We start from the raw sequence: 17,861 nt of genomic DNA, 5'->3' as shown, positions 1-17,861 counted from the left end.
TAATCCTGTTTATAAATAGCGTCTCATTAACCATGCAGACAGCATCCCTCTGTGTTTCAGGTTAGATAAGTTTAACCTTGGTCTTCCCAGCACTAATTCAGCTGTCTTCAATTATTCCCAACTCTGGTATAAATGAATCAGAGTAATTTTTAAATGGTGATATATTGCCAAAAATTACTATATGTACTGAAGTTACAATTGGCAGTAATCTAAAAAGATAATATATTTTAGGGGAGACAATTATTTCTAAATCAAAATTAACAAAAATGAGATAAATGCAATACTGAGACTATACTCAAAGAAATCCAAGCAAATGAAGACACCGAAATGTAAAGGAGGCATGCAACATTTTGCTGGAATAGCACTTGGAAAAGACAGCAGAGGTTTCATGGGAGATGCTGTAGTGTCCTGGCCTGGTGACGGAGTTAGCTTCGTGTTGCAGGGACACACTCACATGGACTCACGTGGACCGCGTCTGGGGTGAAACACAGTGCCAGGGGTCGTGGAGGGCCAGTTTTTTGATGAATGTAGAATTTTAAGTTAAAAAATGTACTTGTACATTCTCGGGGCAGGATGCTATTTTCAGAGTTTAAGTTCTGTAACTTTGGGCATGACATATCCCTCATGGCTGGAGCTTTGCTCTGAGTGCAAGACGTGGCTCAGCCTAAGCTGTGGAGTCACAGCTCTGCCTTCTGTAACGTCCCCCAGCCTGTGCAGGTACGCGCTGCGTGCACAGAGCAAACCCAGACACCAGTAATTCGTTTGCCCTTTGCCAAGCCTGGGAAGGTTTGTTACCATTTCTTTTAATACGGGAATAAAGCATCCATATTGCCTGGCTTTCAGAATTTTGCTGAAAATTCCTTTTAACAGTTAAAGAAGAGAGAAGCTTCACTTGTTTAATTTACTGACTTGCGTTCCAGGCTCCTGAATATTCCTCCAGCTTCCAGCAATTAAATAGCAGTGCTGGTGTCTGGACAGACCTGCGGGGCTCGGCTGTGCTTTTATGGGCACAAAGTTCTTTCCTACAATGTGCTCTGATAAATAACCATTATGTTGCTCACTCTTTTCCCATTACCAGAAGTTCCACAAGAGCATCGCTCTGCAGTGAGCTGGAATCAGGCTTTCAAATAATCTGCTCACGGAGAGACTTGAAATGATATTTAAAAAATAGCGGGACATTGATCATGAGCTCTCTGCTTCTTCCGAGCAAGTTAGAAGTAAAGATCAGTTAGAGTTTTTGAGCTGACTTCTCTTTTGAGTTTGAGACCAATAAAATAGCGTGTCAGCTCAGCTATCATATCTCCAACAAAATATTATGTCGGTGGTCTTGGAAAGCCGCAACGCAGGATAAATACCTCACAGTCCTCTCAGCGACAGGATTATCTCTGGCACAGATGATGTCTGCTTAGTAATGCTTATGTTCTTAGTTCTGTTTTGGTATTTTGCAAAGATTAGGCTGGAACTGTGGCTAAGTTAATGGGAAAGTCTCCTGTTAGTGTTAGGAGTTGAAAATGTGCTTGCGAAGTTTGGAGCTGAGGTTTCATTTAAGGCACTAGCACTGAACCAGGTGCAAGACAGGACCTTGACAAGAGGAAGGAAGAGAAACATAAAATGCTTTTTGGACCCAGAAAAGCTGAGCATCCCATGACCACCTCTGGGATGTCGTCCCAGTATGATTTTCTGCTCCTGTAAATGACCCTAATACATGGTGCTTGTACGCAACCAGGTATTGTGCCTTTCTTTTCCTCACTTGTGCAAGTTCATCCTGTGTGTCGAACATCACTCCCGAATCTCAGTCTGTTTAATGTTTGTGGTACTAGATGCTGGCTTGGGTCTCTGCGTGAAGAATACTCAGCTGCATCTGCCTGCAGATAATCAGGTTATATCTTTATTAGCGAGAAAAAGAAAAGGATGGATAATAGGATTGTGGATATTTTCCTCTGACATACAGTTTCACGATGTGACTGCAAATCACACTTTGTGATGTTTGAAAAGACTTTGCTGTGTTTTTGTGTGTTTCGTGCTCCACTGAGCACATACCCACTGCTCAGAATTATTGACAAGGTTACTTTAACTCACCCAAATATTTTGATTCGTTTTTCACTGGTCTCCATGGTAAATAACAGAAGCGAGGGCCTTGGATGAAGGGAAGCTGGAAGAACAATGCACGAACATCTGTGCTCCTTGCACACATTATTTGAAAATCTCTTCTGTCTAGGTATCAAAAATCTGTGACAGCTGTGGAGTTCCTACAATTCCTTCAGTGCAACTACAAGATGAAAATCCCAAATAGCCTGGAATTGTATTTAGAGCAATCGTGTCCAAGAGAATTTCTGAAGGCAGCTGCTGTGGAAACATTTAAATACTTTTTGTGATATTTTGTGGAGCAGAACTTGAAGGAAGTTAGGCAAAGTTAGGCTGGGACTTTGAGCAGTTAAATCTCTCATTTGCCATGGGTTGCCATCCCAAAACCTACCTGTCCCTGTAAAGATGCTGCTTCAAAAGCTGCTGTGCTGTGGGAAGTGTAGCTGGCAAGGCAGAGGAAGGTCAAAATCCGTGTTGGTGTACGTAAGGTATTGTAATCATCCGGACGGTTTGGTGGCTTTCATCTCTATCCCAAAGAGTAAGTGTCGTGGAGAAGAGCTGCGGAACCTGGTGCTCGTTGCACCGGCCCTCCTCGGACCCGGGTCTCCTCTGATCCAGGTGAGGTGCGTCCGACCTTCCCGTGGCGCTGGGGCCCGTGCAGGAGCACAAAGCCGTGTTCGCTCCATGCCACCTGACTGCGGCAGGCCCGCAGACGGATAGCTGGGATGGTTTTGTGAGGTGTCAGGTCCAATGGACACCAGCTGATTGGAGCTGATCACCTGAATTGTGCCCTGTACAGTTTCTGTTCCTTGTCTCTAACGTGGAAACCAGGTGAGAAAAACATGTATTGAATGTGATTGCGTCGGTATGTCACCGTATCGTACCCATTTGCAATAAACGGTGGGTGAATGTGCTGTAGATAAAAGTATACAATAAAACCCACTTGATTTATGTGCTTTGCTTTCTTGATACAGCTAATAAGCCCACTGGAAAATGTAGTTTTGATTACCCTGAATATCCGTTAATGCAGAGAGCAGGATGAGGAGGGCGACTCCGGAGCCTGTGCAAAGGTTGGTTGGGGCAGTGATGCTTGCGGGGTGCCTGCAGTGACCCCAGGTCCGGGTGCCCTGAGCTTGTCCCGAGCATTACAGAGCAGGAACAACAGAGCCTCCCTCACTGCTGCCTGCCCAAAGCCGCGCATCCCGTGGGGATTCGGCGCCGCGCTCCGCTCCCAACTCCCCGGGGCAAGGCGGGCGCTCGGTGGCCTGCCTAATTTACAGCTGCCCCAAAGCTGGGCGAGGGCAAGGCTGGGACACAGCCACAGGACCATGGGAGGCCCGGGAAGGCTGTTTTCTCTTTCTCGGGTGCCCTGCCTTGCTCTCGAAGCAGGAGGTTCCTCTGAGCCGCGCTGGGCAGTACGGAGGCTCTAGGTGTGATCGTCGCCTCGCGGCAGCAGCCTGTTCCTCTGAAAGGCCAGCTGATTAATGGGAAATTTGCTGTTATTTGATATACGGCGTTTTCTAACAAAGTCAAAAGATGTGATGAAAGGTTTATATGTAAGTAATTATAATCCTGCAGTATTCAGTGCAGGCAGAAATTAATATATGAGGTGAAAATGTCAAAATAAAAGGTCAAGAAAGTGAATTACAAAGAAAGTTGAACATAGCTAAGAGGCAGTGTTTGTTGGCAGAAGCTCCCTGCAGTATAAAAAAGGTTAGGAAAGGGGCTTATAAAGACTGAATATTTCACACACAATTAAAATTCTGTATCAGTTGAAGAGTCATGTTGCATAGTCAAACTAGGACAATTAATAAAATGAAAAATTCATGTTTATAGCTTCTGGCTTTTGCCCACGGATACTTCGTAAGCCAAAAGTGACCTTTCCCTTAGAGGTGATTCCAAGAGCTTGACACGACAGAGGTGGGGCAAGGGAAATCTGCCCAAAGAAAACAGAATTATTGAAATAATAGCCACCAACTATAAACATAACTGAGAAATGTTTGATAATAATGTTCTGCATAAGAAACCAAGCTACCCCTTTATATAAGGAAGCCAGGCACGCAACGTTAAACAATGATTTAGTAGGGCTGAGAATGGTGGAATCACCGTTTCTATTTCAGCAGTAAGCAATAATAATAAATTCTATAGGAGGATGCTGCAAATAAAGCGTCGGAGGAAATGCACAATGATCGATTTTTCAGAATTAAACTGTACAGACATATTGAATCAATGAGCTCTTTGTGCTTAGAGCTTCACCTACTCTGACTGTTGAAATTGGAAATTTATGCTGTCAAAAAAAATTGTAATGGCTATAAATTGCTACGCTGGTGTCTTTTAAAGTTAATCCATTTGCCTCTAGTATGAAACTGATTGTTTTCTGTTTGTTCTTTTTTTTTAAAGTCACTTCATAGATGGGGTGAGCAGCCTGAATTGCTGGTTTTCCTTTCAGCAAGGACTTACTATTAAGGCTGTTGTCCTACTGTATGGAGATTTCAAGGATTATTCATTCATTTACTTGATGTATTGTCACAAATTACGTATGCAAAGTAATGCAATTTAATGGTGGAATTATTGATTGTTTTGGATTTTGTAAATGTGCTTTAAGAAGGCAGATTAAATGAATCTTAAAATCTCAAGTTAAGTACTAAAAGGATTTCTGTTTTGGTAAGTTTCTGTAGGAAGTGTGCTCTAGACCTTGCATAACCTTGCATCGATTGATGGCATCTGATGGAGCGCTGGCTTTTTGGGATGCTGCTCTAACAAAGTAACTGCATGTGATATTCAGCTTTGAAGTCTGAAAGTGACTCTTTTCCTCAGGTGCACAGAAACCTCTTGCACGTAGCATTCATTTTTGTCTGATTTTATTGATAGCAGTACCTGAGTCTTCATTAATTTTTAATATAGATGCAGTGTGTGCAATGTAAGAAAATTATGTCTTCTAGCTAGACGATCTCAATAGGTCTTCTGGCTACAGTGCGTTTGTATCCTGCTTGTGCAATGGAAATGCTGCCCACAAACCACGGACATCAATACCAAGTCTTGTTGGTGGTTTCACACCAGTTGCACATACAAGGTCCAAATCCAAAATGGATGTACCCGTGCATTTTCTGTGGTGTAATTTATCTCACATAGAGTTTCCTGTTCTCCGGAGCACCGCAAATGACTGTGACTACCCTTTTAGCAGATGCATCGCTCCATAAAAAAGTAGCCCCTGATTTTTTCATCTATTTTAAGGAGGCAAGCTTTGACCATGTAGAAGGCCCTTCCTCCCATTTTCCCATCACTTGTCTCTCCTCTCCTCCCCTAGCACCCTGTCCCTCTGTCCCACTCTGGTGCCCTCTGCTAACCAACCACCAGCTGCAGGCATACGAGCAGGTAGTAGCATGTAAGTAGTTTCTTGAATTACTAAGACATTATTCACTAAAAGGGTATTTTTTCCTTTTCAGCTACTCCATGAATGGCATAGCTGTGGTGTGAGCTGCTGGGTTTTTATTTGCCTGACATTCCCTGGGTTAGGTCGCAGGGAAGGAATTTTTTAAATGCATGGTTGAGTTGTAGGTGTACATCTCCTGTGAAAAATGACTTTGCAGAGATGACATTGCGGCCTTCCATTTGCATTGCTGTGGAATTGCTGACAGATTTAATTGTGCTGTTACAAATACAGCATTTCCTTGAGTGCTGAGCTGTATGAAGTTGTGCTTGGATCAACTTTGACTCTCAACTTGGATCACAAAATCAAGCTGATTTTCTCTTGCTCACTTGTATTCACTCAGAGGGTTGCGAGGCACTGAACAGGCTGCCCAGAGAAGCTGTGGATGCCCCATGGATGGAGGTGCTTGAGGCCAGGCTGGATGGGGCTTGGAGCAACTTGGTCTGGTGGGAGGTGTCCCTGCCCGTGGCAGGGGGCTGGAACTGGATGGGTTTAAGATCCCTTCCAACCCAAACGGGTCTGATACACAACGGTCTTATACTCAGAATTTAGATAACAATCTCGTTGCATCAGTCCAAATACAACCCAGATCATTTTTCCAAAGCTGTCTTGATTCTGGGGTAAAACTAAACCGTGGTGTTAATTATGAACAGAAATGGGTCAGCTACAAAATATGATGAGAAACAAAGGCAGGACTTCAAATATCTTCTTAAATCAGGCATGGGATAAATGTAAATCCTAAATCTCCTTAAATTGTTTTTTGATAGGATTAATAAATCCGCGCCTTCCATTACCTTGCTCACCTTGCCTGGATGTTATGTGCTACGTGGCAGGCTCCTGCTGCTGTCGTGTGCCAGCCCTGGCGATGTGCCTCTGTGCGAGCTCTGCCTGCCCCAGCGACGTGGTGGAGCTGGGTGCTGCTGGTGGCAGCGGGATGCTCCCGCACGTGCTCAGCCTGTCAGTAGGTGTAGCATTGATTTAAGAGAAAGGGACCAGTGTGGGAAGGGGGTGGGCTCACTGAGGGTTGGGTTTTTTCAGCTTTTTATGGAGCCTGGAACTTCCAAATATACAACTGTGACATCAAATTTAATTACCAAGTGACAATGCCTTTGGTATGAGACCCTTCGTTAATAAAGCTGGAAATGATTCCATGTACGTGCTCCTATTAAATCACAAGCAAAATCAGTATTTCTGGGCCTTTTAGCAACTTACATAATCCTTTCTATGATAAGACCTGTTCTGAACACATCTTTGGATTTTACTCAGGTGGTGGCAGGGGAGCGCTCAGCGTCTCAGGGGCTTGGTGTGGGGAGAGGCGGGGTGGCCAGTCTGATAACCAATTTCTAGTTATTTATTTTCTGTGTGCTATCTTTATGCAGATACAGGACTATTCTTGTCTTTTCCATTTTGCTTATCATTATTGCTGTTCAATGATAAATGATCCAAGGGAATACACAAAATGAGGAAATCTTGGAAACCTCTCCTCAGGGTGTTATGGAGCACGTATATGGGAATGCACAGTTTAATTAAGACTACCTGGCAGACATTCAGGCAAGGGAGGTCATGCTTAAGTAATTTGCTGGAGTTGTTCGAGGATATAACTGCCACAAGAGATAAGGGGAAGGCAGTGAATGTGGTATATTTAAATGCTGAAGGAGGTTTCTGCAACCAGAATGAGCGTCCATGCTGCGGTCTGGCACGAGAAGCGCGGGGCAGCGACAGGGACAGCATGCAGGACTGGGTCCGCTGGGAGAAAGCATATGAATAGGTCTTGCTAATCTTATGTGGTGTTTTGAAGACCCACCTCTATTGCTGTGTGCACTGGGGAAGGCACTGTGTTGGAAATAATGCACCATGAAGTGGGACAGCTGAGGAAGCGGAGAGCATCTGCAGGTTTGAGTGGAGAAGGAGGCACCTGGTGGAAGGCACATTGGAGAGAAGGGGGCTGCTAACCCCTGGCATGCTGCCTGCTCCCCATCTGGCATCTGGAGCCTGCCCCACGTGAGATGCTGGGTGTTTCTGTCTGATCCTCGTGTCCCTGGCCCTGCTCAGCTGCCACCAGTGCCCCTTGCGGAAGGGAGCTGGGCAATCCGATGCCTCCTGGGCTGTATGCAGAGACTCTGCCTGCGGCTGGGTGGGGAAGGAAGGATGGGATATATACTGGGAATTATCCATCCCGTGGCTGGGCATCCTGGCTTGTATCTGTGCTGTGTGCTGGTGGCCCTGCTCTGACCTGCTGCGTATGGGTGGCTGTAGAGGACCATGCCAGGATTCCCATGACAAGAGCCAGCAGTCACTCCAGGTCAGAGCCGGAGCCCTTAATGCATGTGTACGCAATGCAGATAGCCGGGAAAATCTCCTCCCACTGCAAAACAAGGGATGAACCAAACAGACAGTTTGGTCACACCATGGTATATATTTATCCAGGTGCTCATGCTACAGAAGTATAGAGGAGGTTTAATCACACATAGCAGGGAATTGTATGAGAACCATGCAGCAGGATTAACTGTGATTTAATGGGAATGGTTTATTTTATTGCTTTTAAACAAATTGACAGGTTAGCACTGGCTCCTTAGACATGGCAGCACCCCATGCTAAGCCTGAGTGACAGAAGATTTGAGTGTTTTCAGTATTAAAATATCAAGAGAGGCATTTCACAGCCCTGGATCCAGTTGATATGATGCTAAGAGGCCCCCAACTTCCCAAATCTCAGAAGAACTGCAAAGTTAAGCACAGTGTTCTTCAGCTTTGAGTTTAAACTTTTAAATCCCAACCTGCCAGGCAGTCATAGTGGGTTTCTTCTGAATCTGAGTTACTTTACACACATAGTTTTATTAGATGAGACTTTCCTTAGCCATGTCAAGCACGAAAGACTGAGTATAAATAATGTGTTTAAAAGTTGCATAGAACTACTGCCTCTAAAACAATGTGTTGCTCTGAAATTGCCAATTAGAGCTCCTATTTGTTTTGTTGTGGAAGACGTGCTCTGACAGCTTACCTTTTTTCATATTAGGAAATAGAAAATCCTGGTTGTTTCTCACATTTCTAATTGACATTCTAAAGAGGCACATTCAGTGCAGAGATGTGCATGAGCTAGTGAGTTTTATTGGGTTTTAGTTATGGCTAATAAAACCCATTTTCTGCACAGTTATTTAATTTGCATCTGTAATTGCTGCAGTTGTACATAAATTAGACATGCGATCGGAAGCTTAATTTGGCTTGTCTGCTCCTTATGCTACATCCATAATTATACATCTTTGCTAACTTCATGTTAGGAAGCAGACATTTACAGAAGTTTGAGAAAACAGTTGGCTCCAGGAAAAAACGGCTTGTTGCTATCAGCTGCTTCCATGAAGGCTATTGCTAAAGCCCAGCCAGGAAGCAGGGAAGTGGAGGATGCGAGCTGGGATCTCGGAGCCCAGGGGCAGCTCCCTGCTTTTTCAGGGAGCAGGGAATCTGGGGAGACTCAATAAACCACAAGCTGCTGTTACGGCACGTGCACATTGTTCCAAGTTAATGTGCTGCAGGGAGAAAGGGGTAGGAAAAGGCCGTGCTGGTGCCCTTTCCACAAAACAGCTACGGTCTAGAAATCAGGTCTCGAAATTCCTGCAGGCAGGGGGGGCCGGGCTGTCCCTCTGCTGCCAGTGAGGCCGGGGTAATCCCGTGGGCTTGAAACCCCTCTGCTTGGCCCTGTCAGGTGTAACGCGGCTCCTTCCTCTACAATTAACTGCCAGTTTACAGGCTGCTTAGATTTCCTAGAGGACATTTTCATCCCTAGAAGACTAGGGATAGTTCCTAGATAGACCCAGAGAGGTTCAGCCACCTCTTCCTGGCGTTACCTGGAGCCCGGGAAAGATGGGCTGCTTGTGCAGGAGGGCACGGAACCACCATCGGCCTGCAGCCCAGGCTTCCTGCGAGGGGCTTTATTCTTTGTCACTTGGCTCTTTCTCTCTAATCTGTCCACTTTGCCTCACAAATACATTTTTTTCAGAGCCCCACACTTCTGTGCTGTCAGCACACTTTTTTTTTTTTTTTTTTTTTTGCCTCTTCCCTTGCAGATATTTGCTGGCATTTCCCTTCCTGGTGTAGCACTTGGAAGTGGAACTCCTCTCCCCAGGCCCAAACAACCCTTCTCCCCCCTCACACACATTTTGGCTCGAGCTGTTTCCCTGCCCAGATGGTTACCTAAAGAACCTGCTGGGGTTCTGCCATGACTTGTCTTCGGGGAAGGGTGGTGGTTTTCTGGAGATTATTCCGAGTCACAAGGAGAAGGTGGAAACGTGGCTGTGCTGAAGTGAAGCAGCTGGTGTCAGTGGGGCTGCACGTTGAGCACCAGCTGCTGGGCATGTGTTTGGTTTTGTTGAGATAGCTCCAGGTAATATCTGGCTTGAGCTAAAGCCAGGCCTGGAAGACTGGAAAACGCAGGCTGAGGAGCTGCGTATGCAGCTGGATGAGAAAGTACATTTTTACCCTCTCTCTGCCTTGACAAATGCGACCAGAGGGTTTCTGCAGCCGGCCTCAGTCTCCCTGGGTGAATTCAGGACATTTCTGCAAGACCACATGCTGTACTCTATAGGAATTTTTTTTTAATCTTTTCGCATGGAAGTTCAATCGGTTGCCTTAGTTTCTCTGTTGTGAGACTTCAAATGGACCTGAAATTTGTGGTGTTAAGAAGTAATTCTGGCAGGTTCATGCTTCAGACATTTTGTTCCTTACTGACTTTCCTCGTACCTTAGATGATCCAAATACTACTGTTCTCTTTTGTCTCCCAGAACATTGGATTTCCAGGTAAGTTTTAAAAACATAATATTAATGTAATTGTCTGAAATTATTCAGCTCCATGAACACAAAACCCTAATTCTTCAGCTAAGGTCTTCATTTTGGGGGAAAAAAAAAGGCAGTATTTATTTGAATATCAAGTGCTGTCTGCAGCCCTCTGTCTGAAATTCAGATCTTCCCTGTAGAGCAGATGCTACCCACATCTCCCTCTTTATCTTCTCATTCTCTTAACGCTGTAAGGATGACCCAGCTGAGTCTGCTCTGGTGGCTGCTGCCATGGCTCTGCCTCCCTGCCACCCGCCTGGCCCCGGTGCTGAGCCCCTCAGCTACGGCTCGGTGAGAAGAGATGACTGAAACTCCTGCCATGTGTAATGGCTGCTGCACTGATTTCACACTGCTGCTTGACACTCCTGCTTTATGGTTCCAGCTTTAAAAGGTTTTTCTCTGTGCCAGCTGCTTTGCTTCCCTTCTTTTCACATTGTGATTTTTTTTTCATTGTGTTCCCCACACTGCCCCTCATCCCCAGTGCAGCTGGATGCTCGGAATTGGTATTTACTTATTTTTAGCAAGGTTAAAGTGTTTGGATAATGATCTCCCATTCAAATGGCCTTTTTGGGTCAAGAAGTAATGGCTTAGACAGTCTGTGCAAAAGGCAAGCTCTGGGGCTGGAGATCTCCCTCATGTTGCTTGGTTGCATCAAACGCCCACAGATAAAAACCCTTTGGCAAGGTTCAGCCCTCCTTTGCACTTTGCCCTTTGGCTCTTTCTATGAATCAACCTCCTTAATGCACATTATACTTCAGAGAACTAAGGCACAGGCTAACTCTGCAACATTTGCAAGTTTGCAAGCTAGAGCTGGCTTTTACCATTTGAAGATAAACACCCCCAGGGTCTTGCACACTTGCATGTCCTCTGCTTTAGCCTGAGCTGGTTGGGCACTTCTGTTTTGTGGAGTCTACATTCACTGGAATGAAACAAGAGTCCCTGCTCCATTCTCTTTATTTATTGATTGATTGCCCCTCTAAAAATTTAATTTGAAAATCATTTCAAAACAATCCAAACTTCATTTGGGGGAGCCAATTATTCAGCAAGAGTTGCCCAGCTGCACTGCAGTATTTCAGAGTAAGACATCTTGGACTGAAACCAGAATGCAAGAAAGCTTTCTGAAAGCTTCTGAAATTTTAGAGATTAGCCAGAAATAGATTGGAAAGAGTGAAAAAGTAATAAATTCAAATTCTCTGAAGTTAAGAGAAGTATAGGAAAGGTCAGATGTAAAACTTTGCACCGAAGGCACCCTGGAGCTCAGATGAAAATAAGCTGGAGAACCAAGCAATGAGAGCACTTAGGTACCAGCACCCTTTGCTTTCTTTTGAAGCTCCATGGGACAGTAGCAGCTGTTGGTATGATTTTTGTAATAAAGTTGAAGCCTGTGAGAAAATGATGGGTATTGATTAGTGTCAGCTTCAATAAATACATTTCCGGCTCCCACACTGCAGAAGATCAAGCAGAGTCCTGCAAGTCCAAAATAATTGTTTGGGATTGTGGGGGCTTGGAGGGCACCAAAGCCAAGCAGAGTCTTTATTGACTGTGGTACTTTAATGTCTTTTTCGTGTTGCATAATTCAATAGAACTATTGTTGGCCAAATAAATGCAGTTTTGTCTGACTTTCAAAAATATTGCTTTTCAACACTGTTCATGGTCTCAGATCTGCGTGAACAAATTCTATAGGTGGACTGAAGGAAGCAGTATTTGTGGTACTAATTTTGCTGAAGAGATACGTAGGAAACTATGCTTCTAGAGTACAATAATCTGTTGAAGAGACCCTGACACACAGAACGTGCCTTTTTCAGCTACCAAAAGATGTTAGTTGTCCCTCCAGCCTTGCTTCCCCCATGCTGCCAGATGTCTCTTTATTTCTTTAAAGTAAATTCAGTTATTGCTTAACTTTGTTTAGCTGCATAAACTTGTCTTCTTTTTTGAGGTAATGGGAAAATGTAAAGAATTTATCTCTTGGACAACTGAAGTAATGTTTTTTTTGCTCTGCCAGAATTGAGGATACATTCTGTTCTGACTTCAAATAAGGGGACAACATTACTACTTCTGTTAGCACAGCATGCGTTAATAATTAATATTTTCAGTGTTTGTGTGATAAGTATTTTTATCTGCAGATTTAATTTTTTGAAAGAATATGGTTATACTTATGCACAGCCTTTTACCTTTTGGTTCCTAAAATTAAACATAAGCTATGGTGTTTGGTGTTAGAGCTGACGATTTGTGGGAAGCTTTTGTATTTGTTCCCTTCATTTTATTGTTTGTTGTTTAATTGATAACAGACTGTTTTGCATCAAGTAAACCAAGAGCAGCTTGGTCGGCAAATCTTTTAACTAGGTAGAAACAGATGATGGAGTACAACTAACCACAACCGATTATTTGGATAAAACCCATTACTCATTGTAGAAGCACAGGATCTTGAGATTTTACCAGTTTTAGATAGAAAGTGTTAATTACTGGGAACTTTTACTACTTAAATCAGCAGAGCTCTCCGTTAACTTGATTACTCTAGCAAGAGCTTTATAAGGCAAATGGAGGGGCTTTTCCAGTGTTGGCTTTGACATTTCCAGTTTACTCTGCAGAAGTAACAAGTTAGAGGCTAAGTGGTCTTTATAGGCTGTTACAGTTCAGCAGGCAGAAACTGTCTCAAGGTTTGGAGTGACTGTCTGTTTTTATCCTTAACAGCTTCTGCTGTTTCTCTAACAGCCATTGACTTATTTAGACTTTTCAGCATCAGTTTGGGTTTGTATCTCTTATAGAGAATTTAATGAATTTGTTTAAATTGAATATCTCAGTTTGCTGTTTCTGATAGTTTTCCAGTATGTCTAACTCCTATTAAAAACAGTTCTAACAGAAACGTTAGCTAACACGAATTGTCCACCAACCCTCCGACCTCCATTATACCTTGTGTATAAGGTTCCATCATACCTTGTGAAAATAAAGAATTCTTTCATGTTAGCTCCTGTTATATACATGTGTGCACATATGTAAAATGCTTCCCAGCCCTTCTTACTGGACATTCTGCATTCACTTCCCAAGGTCTGATTTCATTTTCTGTGGTAAGAGTAGCGTTGTCATTAATACTAAAGCAGTTTTATAACACTCTGCAAAGTGAATACAAATGCAATTTCTGACCACTGTAGGCCTTGTTTACACTGGCAAAGATGATACTGTCTTTAATATATGAGATAAATTCCTTGCTACATATTTCTTGAAAGGCTTTTATTTTGAGCTTCAATGGGTCTGATTTGTCCCTGTTGGAGAAGTGCTCTAAAGCCTGCCAAGGAGTATTACATTGTACCAGCTACATCTTTATTTAATAGACAAATATCCTCAGTTTGATTAGGCTGCAAGCCAAACTGAAGGACAAATCAGACAGCATTGAACACAACTTGCTTATCGATAAAACTTAAATATCCCAGGGAAGACATGGAGGTCCTGAAATGTTGATCGTCCCTTTGGAAAAAGAGAATAAATGGTGGAAAGAGGCAAATGGAAACTCTTAGTAGACTGGGCACTTGCAATTGAGTTGGGTGATTTTTTCATTGGTGATAAAAGATGTCGAAGTTTCACTGACCTTCGTACAGGTAAAGACTGAAAAACTCTGAAATTGGATTTCATGGCTGTGGGTTTGAAACAAACGATTTTCCTTCTTTCCTTTGCAATGTCTTTTATTTTTAAATGAGACTTTGAATTGAGACTTGAGGTGCTTGGTTTCATATCAAATGAGTAAAACGTGATTTCAGATCAGCTGAAATGATTTGTTTCTTCGGTTTTAAAAATTTTCAGTATTTGAGGCCATTTGACCCCAAATGAATTAAAAATAACTTGGAACTGCCAGGAAACTAAACAACTGAATGTTGACCTGGCTCTAATCCCTCCAAAGCCCATAGATATTAATGCTAAATTTATCTCAAAAAGAAACATTCAAGCCCTGCCTACACACATGGGGCAGCTGGGCGGCCACGCAGAGCCAGGCTCCCATGTCCACCTGCTCTCCTGGAGGCAGTGGGGAACTGCAGCACGAAGGCTGGCCTTGACTTCTTCTCACCTGCCTCTTTTTCAGTGGTATTTAGTATTCCAGCTTCTGCCTCTCAATTTGCTTTCACCTCATGCATCCATCCAGCTGCTTTCCTTCCTCCCTTTTCCCCTTCTCTACCTCTTTCCCTCCATCTCTCTCTGTTCTTGATCCAGCCTCCAAAAAACTGCGGCATTTTGAAAGCCTCTATTCTCAGCTGTTGTCCTTGGGACCCATCTCACACCCACGCACCTCAATAGGAAAAGGCAGTGTTTAGCAGTTTGCCTTTTGTAGGACTTGACAGAGCCAGAGCTCTGTCTACGAATGACAAAAGAAGCCCTTGCCCTTGATTTTGAAATGCCTTGGGAATAAACCTCTTGTGCTTCCACTGGAGCAGAGACTGGCTCTGTCTCTCAGGGTTTTCTGCTGTCATTTTTAAGTTTAAGAAATGCTTGCTTCCTCCAAGTTAGCTGTGTCTTTCGTACAGTCTTTAATCAATTGCAGCTGGTTTTGTTATTACAGAAAGTCCAGGCAGATTTAGCAACATGGGTATTTTCAAAACATAGGTAAAATTATAACTCCTCCTTGCTCTGATTCAAGTCCTGCCAGTGTAAGTAGCCAAGGCGCCATACATTGCTTTGCCATTGCTCACGCTGCCTGGATGATGTTTTCTTCTCATTAAATTAGCATTTTTTTTCCTGAGTGACTGATGGTTTCTGGTATAATATTCTGAGATGTTCAAGAACTTGGTTGAATTAATAGGTAGTTCAAACTGTGCACATTTTTCACCCTAGGATTTGGAAAACTTTTTTCCTATGCTTTTCTTCACAATGTGAACACAGCAGACTGTTTACTTTGTCTAATTAAAAGATCATTATGATTATACAGAAGACCAAGAGCTGTTTGCATTGTCGTTTGTGTGATTCATTAGTTACACTGATGAGAGTTGTGCTGTTTGTTACTTGACGTTGGATCTTTTACAAGTTTGTGAGACTTCACATCTCCCTCAAGAGCTCCCCTGTTCAAAGGGTGGTAGAGTGGTAGAGTTCTACTCTGAAACATTGCTGAAAGACAAGGTTTGTTGGTCAGTGGCTCTGGCTAAAAAGAACTAGAAAGATGTATATTTGCTTCAGATGATATTTTTCAGTAATATTTCCAATGAGGTATGGTTATTGTATCCATTTGCTTTTATCTTCTCTCTCTTTCCTCCCTCCTCCCTTAGCCTTGGTTAGGAACTCTACTTTTTTTTAACCTGTTTTTTAATGTTTATTTGTTAAACTGTAATTAAACTTAATTTCCCCTTCGTGCAGAATAGTTTGCTTATGGAGACAACTGCCATTCCCTGTAACCTGTTGTTATTCAAGTCCTGTACCGCGGTTTGGCATTTCATTCTGTTAAAAATGCAAGTGAGATTGTTAGACGTGTCACCTACAAAGCCGGGGGGGTCAGCTGGGCAGCTGATTTAATGTGCTAATTTGCTGTAATTTAATCATGCTTGGAATATGGATCATGCGTTGAGTATCTGGGTGCCGGCTTCGGGCTCGAGTGGCCCATAAACACTTCGTTAAAGCCTGGCAGGGGGAAGGAAGTTGTGGGTGAGATGCTGATCCCTTGTTCTGAGCAAAGCAGAAGGGTTTGGGGCTTGGGCTTTGGGGTGTTAGAGGGCAATAAGTGGCATCAGGTGGCATCAAGTGGCATCAGGTGGTGTCAGGGGGCCCAGACGGCCTCCCGGCCTAGGCCTCTCCGCTTCTCCAGCCCTGCCTCGCCACAGGCCGCGGAGCTGCCGTGACGCATCTCGTGCCGTGTAAACCCCGCTTGGAGGCTCGGCGTTGTGCGTCCAAGCTCCACGCTTTAGATAATTGTGCATTAGCTTCAGATGAGCTTGAGAGCGTGGAGCTCCCTTTTGTAGCTCCATGGGACGCGTTGAGAGCAAAGCCCACCTGGCTCGTCTGCGTGCCTATGCGTGGATGCTCGTGAGCCGCGTTCCTGGACCGGGTGAGGGTTGTGTAAGCGGGTGGGATGTGGTAAAGTGGGCAACACGTGCGAGTCACAGGCTCTGCAACGCAGGCCAGTTTACAATGACTTGCCAAAATATTTGCAAGATAAGCATTTTCCAGATGCAATCAATTAAGTCAGTGAAACTTAGAGGTTGGCCCATAAATTAATTTTCTACAGGGTAGCTTTTTTGCCCTTTTTGAGCTTAGTTTTAAGCAGCAAGTTATAAACATCTTGCTTATTCATTGTTTGGTGCTGAATCGTGCAACCTGTATTTGCTGTAGTAAGGATGACAGCTGAAAATGTTCTGAAGGATGAGTTTTGCTGTTGGAAAAACTTTATGTTCAGTTCTCAGAACGCTCCATTTCAACAAGGTCACACTGAATGGTTTGCCTGGTTGGTTTGCCATTCTTTTCAATGCACCTTTTTGACTATTATGTTGCAATATGAAAGTTGAAATAGTAACACAAGACGTTTCACCATTTTGCAAAAAAAAAAAAAAAAAAGTTTTAGCCCAGGATATTATATTACCTTGCTATCACTTAATCTTTTAGCAGTGCAATTACCTCTCATCTTTGTGTTGCTCATTGTGTGACTGTGGCCCTGATGAGATCAATTTAGTTTTCAACTTTTCTTTTTAGTATTGTAATACCTTTCCTCTCTGTTGTGCCGTGCCAGAAAAGTCTCCTTGGCAACAACCCGCTGGGGTTATTCTTCGTGTCTCTCGCCTGGCTGTTTGCCACAGCGTCCACCTGGCCATTGTCACTGCACTAATTGGTTTATCCTTTGGAAACGACATTTTCTCTTCAGTTTTCAAAGTTCTCCCAGATTTTGCCACTTCGGTAGGTTTCAACTTTGTTATCCTTTGTGACTCTGGCTCAGGCAGACTCTTGAGCATGTCTCCAGATTTGAAACCACCGTACCATTGTGTACATTGTGTAGGTGACAAGAAAGAAGGAGACTGGCGAGCAGCCCGCCTGCACTCAGTATGTGTGCTGTTAATGTGCATTCATTTTGCAAATAAGGGACAATTTTCCTAACCCAGGAAGTTTACAGGAATGCTCTGTAAGGCCCAAACATGCAGTATTTGAAGTACTTTGACCTTGTAGTGGTTTCACGTGCTGGGACCTGGTCATTCCAGGAGGATTTCAGCTGCCGTGCCTGCTGGCCTTCCTGCAGCTGGAGACTGGGAGGCTGGAGGTTTTGGAGCCCAGCCTCCCCAATACCTGTGGCAGACTGCCCACCAATGGGTGGAAGGTGGAGCAGGCGCTGTGTTAACACACGATCCAACTAGACACGGCATTACTGTAAATTAAGAGACAAGGAGCTCATAATGAGATCATATGGTTAGCAAGGCACGCAGCCCAAAAGTTTCCGTCTGAATTACTCTTCTTTGCGGATAAGGGCAGGACTGGGATTCGTAACCTCTGTGAGGATGCCTGCTGCGTGCCTGGTCTTTAGACTACTGGTGTGGCCTTGCTTTTGGTTTAGGTAAAAAAGTGG

At 43.8% G+C, this 17,861-nt stretch overlaps 1 protein-coding gene across 8 annotated transcripts in view; it reads left to right on the top strand.

Moving 5' to 3' along the window:
• The window catches only part of ADAMTS2 (ADAM metallopeptidase with thrombospondin type 1 motif 2), a 245,481-nt gene that overhangs the window by 159,964 nt on the left and 67,656 nt on the right, over nucleotides 1-17,861 (top strand). The window contains exon 1 of one of the 8 annotated variants that reach the window (XM_083798412.1): nucleotides 15,956-16,358. The exons of the other annotated variants lie outside the window; for them this stretch is intronic. Coding sequence (XP_083654538.1) covers nucleotides 16,277-16,358 — 82 coding nt within the window. The 5' untranslated portion in view covers nucleotides 15,956-16,276. Of the gene's footprint in view, nucleotides 1-15,955; nucleotides 16,359-17,861 lie in introns of those variants that run through there. 8 annotated transcript variants of the gene reach the window in all.

The sequence above is a fragment of the Anser anser genome, assembly GCF_964211835.1.
Source record: "Anser anser genome assembly, chromosome: 14".
NCBI lineage: Eukaryota > Metazoa > Chordata > Aves > Anseriformes > Anatidae > Anser > Anser anser.
The sequence above is the reverse complement of the archived record's forward strand: the minus strand, read 5'-3'. Positions and strand labels throughout refer to the sequence as shown.